Raw genomic sequence first — 9,293 nt, forward strand, 5'->3', positions numbered from 1 at the left:
CAATGTAACATGAAAACGTACACCAGGATCCCAGCAGTTGTTAATGCAATGTAACATGAAAATGTACGCCAGGATCCCAGCAGATGTAAAACATGTATGGAGGGAAGGAAACACACTATTAACAGTGTGGGATGCTGGGTGACTTTTTTTCTTTATTTTTTAGTTTATTGTGGTTAAAAAAATATACGTAACAAAAAAGTTGTCATTTTAACCATTTTTAAGTGCACTATTCAGTGACGTTAACCGCTTTCACCATGCCGTGCTGCCATCACCACTATGCACTTTGGAAAGTTTTACATCACCCAAATAGAAGCTGTTTGCTTGTAACACCCCAAGAATGTCACTTGGGTGCTCGTGGACGTTTGCTGGGCGAAGGCATGGAATGCCTGCCTGGGGAGGTTCCGTGGGTCCAGTGACACCTCTGAGTGCAGGCCAGCACAGAGTGGGCCCAGTGGGCGAGGGTCCTCCTGGGAGCTGCTGCCCACCGGGCACACAAGTGGGCGTTCCTGCTCTGGGTCGGCTCTGGCCTCAGCACCAGGGCTTCCACCTCAGCTTCCCTCTTGGGTTCCTCTGACCCCCAGGCCCCACCCTTTCACTTCCTCTATTTTGTGGAAGGAAGCACAGAGACGTGGGCCAGCAGGCCACAAAGCATTGAGTCAGTGTGGTCACCAGCTGGGGTGTGGACGGCCTGCGGGCACCTCTCAACAACCCCCATCCCACACCCCATGTCTGACAGCCGTGGCTCCATTTGTCCTTAATCTTGTCTGGGTTTGGGAACTGTGTGCATACATTTTCAGTAAGGGTAGAGCCTGGAGCCCACAGCTGCAGGCCTTCATGCTGTCAGCCCCCAGGAGAGCCAAGGTGTCCTGGAGGGTGCAGGGCCCAGCGGGAAGTGGGTGGGTACCAGTAAGTGCCACCCAGGCCCAAGCACCAAGCTGGGCCCACAGCCAGGCCTCTGCCGCCGGGGACATGTGGTGCCCAGCCCTGTCCACAGAGAGGAGATTGAGGCCCAGGGAGGAGACACTCCCAGTCAGAGGGTTCACCTGACCCGGGGCTCCTCCAGGCCACCCTGCTCGCTCGCAGGAGAGGCAGAGTGAGGCCCAAATCTCCTGAGAAGACCCTCTATGCAGCAGTGGGCCCTACTTCTGGGCCAGCCCAGTCACTGAGGCCGGGGTGGGGGGCGCAGGCCAAGGGATCCGAGAAATAGAGACGTTGTTGCTCAAGAAATAGAAATGTCAACTTTACAATTTTTTGCTTGGGGAAGACTTTCCCCCCACCCCCAGTGTGTGTACTGAACAGTTGAACAGGCCGGGTGAGCAGCTGGGGAGTGTGTTCCAGGCAGGGGTCCGGGGAGGAACATGGTCCAGAAACACCAGAAGGCTGGTGTGGTTGGAGCAGAGTGGACATGGGGGTGATGGGGGGAGAGAAGCCCAGGCCCAGCTTCCAGAGCTGGGACGGGTTAGCTGGGCCGAGGAGGCTGGATTGGACACGGAGGTCCTGGGCCAGTGCAGGGCTGGGCGGCTGACAGGGGAGGAGAATGAGGAGGAGGCAGAGTGAGTGAGCAGGGAGGTGATTTCTTGCCGGTGGTTGTTGAGAGGGGGCTGGGCAGGAGCTGCAGGGTGATCTGGAGGTTTTCGTGAAGATGAGAAATAACAGCACGCTTGTATGCTGACGGGAAGTCCCCCCAGAGAGGCGATGCAGGGGGGTCCAGGCTGGGTGGGGGGACAGGAGGTACTCTGAGCTGTGGGGGTGTTGGCAGCATTGGGGTGCTGCCCCGTTTCCACCTGGGAAAGAGAACGATGAGGGGGCTGGGCCTTGGCTGTTTCCATCAATTCTTCAAAACGCTCAGGGTCTCAGGGAGGGAGCTGGAAGCCCGTGGGGTGTCAGGGGAGGCGCCCTCCCCGGAGCTGTGAGGAGGTGGCAGCAGGGTCTGGGACATTGCTGTTACAGGGTTGTGGGGTTGGGGATGGACTGGAGCCAGAGGTGAGGGGAGTGACGGGGTCAGGACATGACAGTAACGAGGAAAATAGGGGTACGGTCTGTGACGTGAGCTTCAGAGCAGGGGTGGGGGTGGCTTTAGGGCGGGAGGGAGAAGGCCAGCGCAACCAGGGGTGAGGAGGATGCCGGCCCCTCCCCCTGGTCCCACCTGCTGCTGTGCAGGGCCAGATGGACAGCGAGCAGGGTGGAACCTTCTCGGGGCCTTTCCTGGCTGCTCCGCCATCTCTGTCCACACATCCTGCAGGGCTCCACTCTTCAACATGCCGGGTTCGTCCCCAGGGCAGCGCCCCGTGACACCCCCTTTTTCCCAAGGAATCCTATTTCTGGCACCAGGTCCAGCCCAGTCCCTCCCAGCCTGTGGCTCACCCTGGGTGGCCATGCCTGCACTGTGTGTCCGCCTTGGCTGCCCACGTGCATCCGCCTTGCCTGCCCACTGTGTCCGCCTTGCCTGCCCACTGTGTCCGCCTTGGCTGCCCACGTGCATCCGCCTTGCCTGCCCACTGTGTCCGCCTTGCCTGCCCACATGCGTCTGCCTTGGCTGCCCACGTGCATCCACCTTGCCTGCCCACTGTGTCCGCCTTGCCTGCCCATGTGCATCCGCCTTGCCTGCCCATGCTGAAACCCCTTCCAAGCCCTTCCCTCATCTACTGCACCCATCCAGCAGCCCCCTCTCCTACCAGACAGCCTCCCCGCGTCTCTGACCCCACTCGACCATGCTGATGGTGTTGACCCTGCTGGCGGCCCGCGTCCAGTCCTGACGGATGTGCCGTGTGACGAGGACAAGAGACCGCCCCCTCCGTGCCTCTGTGACCTCTGCTGTGGGTGAGGGTAGGGGGACGGTGGGGCCACACCACCAGCTGGGCCTCGTGTGAGGCTGTGATGCTGACTGCCCCTGCCACCGCCAAGGGGCACCGTGTGGTTTGTGGTGCGGGCCGGGGAGCCGGGGATCTCGTCTTTCACAGTCACATTCGGGGACCCCTTCCTGCATTGTTTCCAACCCAGCAGTTTGTACACGGGCCTTGTTTTCCCCCACCCCAGCCCTGTTCCCCTGCTCTTGTCCTCGCTGACTCCCAGGCTCCGGCCGGTGATACTTCTTCCTGAAGTCGGGGAGCAGGGATTGGGTCAGTAGTCCCATGTCTTCTCTTGTGGGCAAAGCCTTGGTCCCTGGGGCCCCTGGAACCGGCCTTTGCACAGGCTGCCCAGGGCCGGCCCCTCCCACAGGAGGGGGGCACCCACCCAGCCCTGCTTGGACTCTGGCTACGGCCTGGGGGCCCAGCAGAGGCAGGCGGACACACAGGCAGGGGACGTGGGCCAGCCCCCGTGGAGTGCCACTGGCCACGGTGAACTGGCTTAGTGTCTATGTTAACCATGAGTGGCAGTGGTGACAGACAGGCTGCAGCTGGCAGTCAGAGGCCAGCGCTCTGTCATTACCACATCTGCCATTATAGCCTTGCCTGCAGCTGGCCATGGGGCTTCCCACCGGCGTGCAGGGCTCGCCGCGCGTGTGCCTGTCATACTGGAGGTGCAGGGATCCTCTAGGCACTGAGCCTCTTCTGGCTGGACCATCCCATGGGGCCGGCACCCCGAAGTCCTGAAGGAGCAACCCCGGAATCAAGGCTCCTGTTCCCTCGGCACCTGCCCTGCTGGATGGACTTGGTCACACCTTGCTGTAGAGGTGGGGGCCTCCGGTGGGGGCTGCCGAGGTGGGAGGGGCGCTGGAGTGAGGACCAGCCTGCTCCTGTCCTGGCCTGGAACCAGCAGCCCCTCTGTAGCCACTTGAAGTGGGGTGGGCCATGGAGGAGAACACAAGGACAGGGGCCACGGAGGGTGTGGGCACCAGAGCTGAGTAGCTGCACGGCCAGCCTGAGGGCTCCCTGTGCGGGTGGCAGGAGGAGGTGGGAGATGGAGGAGGTGAGGCCTTTCTCCACCCCCGGGCCAGTACCTGCCTCTCTGGCCTACAGAAGCACCTGTAGCTGGTGGGATGTGCAGGTGGGAGGCCTTGTCCCTGACTGGGACACTCAAGGGTGGCATTAAGGAGTGCTGGTGGCACAATGGTTAAGTGCTTGACTACTAACAGAAAGGTTGGCGGTTCAGGCCCACCCGTTACCAGTTGGTCCATGGGAGAAAGACCCGGCAATCAGCTCCCATAAAGATAACAACTCAGGAAACCCCACAGGGCAGTTCTACTCTGTTATACAGGGTCGCTATGAGTCACACTTGACTCGATGGCACACAATAACAACAGCAACAGTGTGGCACTGTCCCCAGGGCTCCCCCACGGGGCTGCCAGAGCTGCCCTCTGGGCAAGGCTGGGACTGTGATGGCTGGTCTGCTGTCCTGAGTGATACACTGGGCCCCAGGTCCTTGTTCCAAGACCTTCCCAGCCCTGAGGTGGGGCTCCTACCTCCAGCTGCGGAGCAGCCCCCTGCAGTGGCCGACACTGGCCTGTGACCTCGACATTGCCACCTTCCAGGGCAAGTGGCTTTCTTCCAGGCTCGAGTTTCCCAGGAGCAGACTGAGATCCGAGCCGAGAGCAGATGAGGGCCCCAGGGCTGGGAGGCCTGGCCAGCGGCCCCTGAGTCCCAGATAAGGGTCCCGTTACACCAGGACAGCACGAGACATGGCTGTGCCATCCTCGCTGCTCCAGGCCTAGCATAGTTTTCAGGGCAGGGGACACGATTCCCGAGGAGCGCCGCTCTGCAAGGCTTCTCCTAGTTTCCTAAGATGCCAGTGGGCACAGGTGGAGACAGAGGTGCTCTGGGAGGTGGCTCTTCTGATCTATTGGTAGCTGAAGATGGCACGACATGGGGACATGTCCATAAGTCACAGTGCCAGAGTTACTGTTCATAAAAGTCGGGTCTGCCACATTCAGGGTGCTGGGAACATCTCCCGGGACAGAGGGGGTGACGTCCCTGGGGGTTCCAGGGAAAACCCTGTCACCACACTGTGACTGAGCGTGCAATCGAGATGTCTGGGGCATCTAGGCACCGTGGCCCAGTCCGCTCCTCCTTTAGGAAGGAGAAGGGCTAGTGGGAATGGATTAGAGAGTCAGCAGCGAGCCGGCAGGAATCACAGCTCGGCCGCCTGGCGGGCCCAGGGCACTTCCAGCCTACCTGCAGGACGAGGGACTCCGCCTCCAGGAACTGCTCGGGACTGTCCTTCTCAGGTCTGAACTTGCTGAGCTGCTCAATCACGGCTTTGATGCATTTTCTGTAGTAGGCCATCTTATGGGCGTGCCAGCTGGCGGGCCCTACGAGGTCACAAGGTTACAACGTTACAAGGTCACGGCCTCCACTGCGGAGTGCTCCTGCTAGGTCTCACCCGCTGGGCTGCCGCTGCTGGGACCTTCACCAACACGGCTGGAGGTCCACCAGGGTGGAGACACGGGCCCAGTGGGGTGCGGAACATGGGATGAGAGGGGACCCCAGCTCGGCGACCCCAGCCTACCTCCCTGACCCAGGACCCCCACTGTGCACAATGCCTTCCAGCTGCTCCCAGGACCCCAGGTCCCACCTCTGTGCTGCAGGTGGGAATGACTCACCTGCGGGGGGGCCAGGCCTGAGGGTGGGGACACCTGGCAGGCAGGTCTTGCAGAAGGCCTCTATGCCCTCACCCCTGCCCAGCCCGGGTAAGGGGCCGGCTTGCTCAGCAGCCCTACTCTCGAGGAGTGCATCAAAACGCTGGGGCAAGAAGTAGCCCTGGGAGTCACCAGGTTCAACACCCCCATTTGAAAGAAGAGGGGACCCGGACCCAGAGAGGAAGCAGAGCTGGTAATTTGCCAGGGATTGAACATTCCAGAACTGCACCAGGATGCACATCTGGGCCTCTGCACCACCCCTAACTGGGGGCTGTCTTGTCTGCCAGGCTTCCCTCTAGGGGCCCTACCCTGGCTACAGCAGAGCCAGCAGGAGGTGCTCTTTAATGAGGCCAGTAGAAAGGCCTCTGGGAATTTGGAAATCTGCTGAATGTGGCCTGAAGCCCTGGTGCTGAGCACAGGCCCTGGAGGCCATTCCCAGGGAGTTGATGGACTCAGAAGCTGCGCTCTGTCGACAGCTAGCAAACTGGACGAGGCAATGGCTGAGCACTGTGAGGGGGAGGTGGTGGTTCGGCAGCAGAATTCTCGCCTTACACGTGAGAGACTCGGGCTGGATTCCCCGCCAATGTACCTCATGTGCTGCCACCACCCATCTGTCAGTGGAGGCTTGTGCGTTGCTATGATGCTGAACAGACTTCAGCAGAGCTTCCAGGTTAAGACAGACTAGGAAGAAAGGCCTGGAGATCTGCTTCTGAAAATGAGCCAGCGAGAACCCTATGGATCACAATGGTCCAATCTGCAACTGATCATGGGGATGGCACAGGACCAGGCTGTGTTTCCTTCTGCTGTGCATGGAGTTGCCCTGAGTCGGGAGCCGACTGGACAGCAGCTAACAACAATGAAGGAGGATAATGGTTGCCCAGGAGTTCATGGTTCTGTAAAAATTCTTGCCCCAAAGACTGTGTGATCCATTTTATTTTGGTACTTCGTCAAGTTAGCTGCTGGCCCAAGATGCCATCACTGCCCCTGGAGAACGGCCAAGCAGAGTGGTCTCAGGCTTGCAACAGTGACAGAGCCCTGGCCACCCTCTCGTGTGTCTGAGACCAGCAGGCACCTTGCTTTGGGTCAGTGCGTTAGGACCGTGCAGGGTTAGAGGGAGATGGGCCACTCGCCGTGGCTCAGATGGCACCAGATTCAAACCCATCGGATCCGAGACCAAGCCATAGCCGTCTGAGTCCAAGAACTCGATGCTGAGATGTGCGCTCTGGAGTCAGGGCTGGCTTTGAGCGCAAGAAGTAAAGCTGTTGGGGTGGGGGGCCTCCCTGCACCCTTGGCTAACTCTGCCGCCCTCCACAGCTGGCCTCTTGGGGACCTTCCACCGGGCACTGCAACGGGCTCCCCCAGCCCACCTGCCCCTGAGGGTCGTTCACTGCCATCACCTCCAGCTGGGTCTTCTTGTCAGTTCAGAGCTCAGTTCAGAGTGGGGCCTTTGTCTTACAGGTTGACACTGACCCTGTTGCTGTTCTGGCCACTCCCTGAAGGCCTGCTCTCTCCCTGGGGGGCCCTGGCAGGGCAGGGTCAACAAGGGGCCTGCTGGGGACACAGCACAGCCAGAGGGGCAGGAACGAGGGTGCTGGGACAGGAGGCCCTTTTCTGGGGCACCGTTTAGTGTGGAAGGGGGACTCGCGGCTTCCCCTCCAGGTGGTTTCTCTGCGGCCACAGAAAATGGGGTGAACCCGGTGGTTCATCAACCCTGATTCCTGTCTTCACCCAGGGGGTCACCACATTGAGGCATTTTTTAAAACTCCACAGTGTAACGTGGAAGGAGCCCTGGCGGTGCAGTGGTTAAGTGCTTGGCTGCTGACTGAAAGGTGGGCAGTTTGAACCCACCAGCGGCTGAATTGACTTGATGGCAACGGGTTTGATTTTAGTGTGATACGGACTTTGGGAGTGTGCAGTGATCAGAAGGATGGGTGCTCCTTTAGCCACCCGGGGCGAGGCGGGCAGAGCTGGGGGGCGGCCCAGGCTGCGCTCTAACGTCCTCCCCGATGGCCGCCCTCTTGGGCTCAGCCATTTCTGCCATGGAGAAGCGCTCACATCAACACAAGTAAGAAAGGAAAGTAACATCCACACATCAGCTTCTGGGGTGCACAAATGAGAGAATAAAACCAAAAACCAAGCCCAGTGCTGTCAAGTCGATCCCAATTCATAGTGACCCTCTGGGACAGAGTAGAACTGCCCTGCAGGGTTTCCAAGGCTGTAAATCTTTACAGAAGCAGACTGCCACATCTTTCTCCTGCGGTGAGAGAACAGCTAGACAAAAGTCTATTTTTTTATGGAAGCAATGTTAAGGAGCGAGTTCCTTGCCCCACATGTGGAGGTCATGTTGGGGTGGGGACTGCCCCTGGGTGGGACCAGTCCTTGTTCCCAGCCTTCCTGCGGCTGCTCTGGACACAGCTGTGCCCGGAGGAACAGGGTGGTCTCCTGCCCCTGATGAGCAGGTTCCCTGCCCTCCTTCTGTCCTGGAGCCTGGAAAATTCTGAAGAAATGACAATCCAAGGGGCCCTTCCATGATCCAAATCAAGAAGGAGCAAGGAACAACCACCCTAAGCCCTCTCCTAGCCCAGAGTGGCCTGGGATGGAAAGAACTAGAAGGAATGCATGGGTAAGCCAAGGACAAGTCACAGCGGCCGAGTCAAAGACGGGGAGGGGTTGTGTGGAGAGCATGTAGCACGCAGGGAGAAGAGAGAGGGGCCCCTGCGGGGGCTTGAACCACGCAGCTCCAGTTCACTGTGGGGCCTGGGGGCTCCTTGGTTTGAAGGCATTTGTCCAGTAGGCTCTGCATCCCGCACCTGGCACAGAGCAGGTGCACCTCAAAGGTGGGCACCAGGAGGAGAGATCTTGGGTGCTGAGCTCCCACTGACATTGGCCCGTGAACTTAGTCAAAGCAATCACATCTTTGGGAAGGAAATAGGTAGTAAGGCTCATCCAATTTGGATTTATGCTTTTAACACTTTAGCTTTATTTTAATGGTGAAAAACCATATACATGGGACCAAAAAAATAAAAGAATAAACCAAACCCATTGCTGTCTAGTTGCTTCCGACCCATGGAGACCCCATGTGTCACAGAGTAGAGCTGCTCTGCAGGGTCTTCTTGGCTGTAATCTTTATGGAAAACCCAACTCTGTGACACATGGGGTCTCCCCGAGTCGGAATCAACTAGATAGCAACGGGTTTGGTTTTTTCTAAATATTAACAGAAGTAGATCGCCAGGCTTTTCTTCTGCTGCATGGTGGGTGGGTTTGAACTGCCAGCCTTTAGGTTAGTAGTTGACCACAAACCATTTGTGCCATCCAGAAGTGGGATTTAATTCCCAACCATGTTGATTTTCTTTTTTTTTCATGTTGATTTTAACTCCACTAATCTGAGCTTGAAGCCCTGATAGTATAGTGGTTAAGAGCTCGGCTGCTAAACAAAAGGTCAGCAGTTTGGATCCACCAGCTGATCCTTGGAAACCCTATGGGGCAGTTTGACTCCGTCCTACAGGGTCGCTATGACTCGGAATCTACCCGACAGCAATGGGTTTTGGGTTTAATCTGGGCTTGGTGATCTCGTATTCAAGGCAATGTTAAAGATGGGCTGAACGAAAGCTTCTCTTTTCTTAGCAAATCCTTTCTAGACAGCAGTGAGATAACATGAGGAGGCTTAAATTCTATCAGGGACAGACAAGTACAACACTCTCAACCACTTGAGAGGCTC

General features: G+C 58.2%; 1 protein-coding gene across 1 annotated transcript in view; it reads right to left on the bottom strand.

The window, feature by feature from the left end:
• Positions 1-5,222, bottom strand: part of CFAP99 (cilia and flagella associated protein 99) — a 42,959-nt gene extending 37,737 nt beyond the window's left edge. The window contains exon 1 of the mRNA XM_004383516.1: positions 5,112-5,222. Within this exon, the coding sequence (XP_004383573.1) occupies positions 5,112-5,222 (111 nt within the window). The remainder of the gene's footprint in view (positions 1-5,111) is intronic.
• Between the last annotated feature and the right edge of the window lie 4,071 nt (positions 5,223-9,293).

Source organism: Trichechus manatus, unplaced genomic scaffold (assembly GCF_000243295.1).
Source record: "Trichechus manatus latirostris isolate Lorelei unplaced genomic scaffold, TriManLat1.0 scaffold00111, whole genome shotgun sequence".
Lineage (NCBI taxonomy): Eukaryota > Metazoa > Chordata > Mammalia > Sirenia > Trichechidae > Trichechus > Trichechus manatus.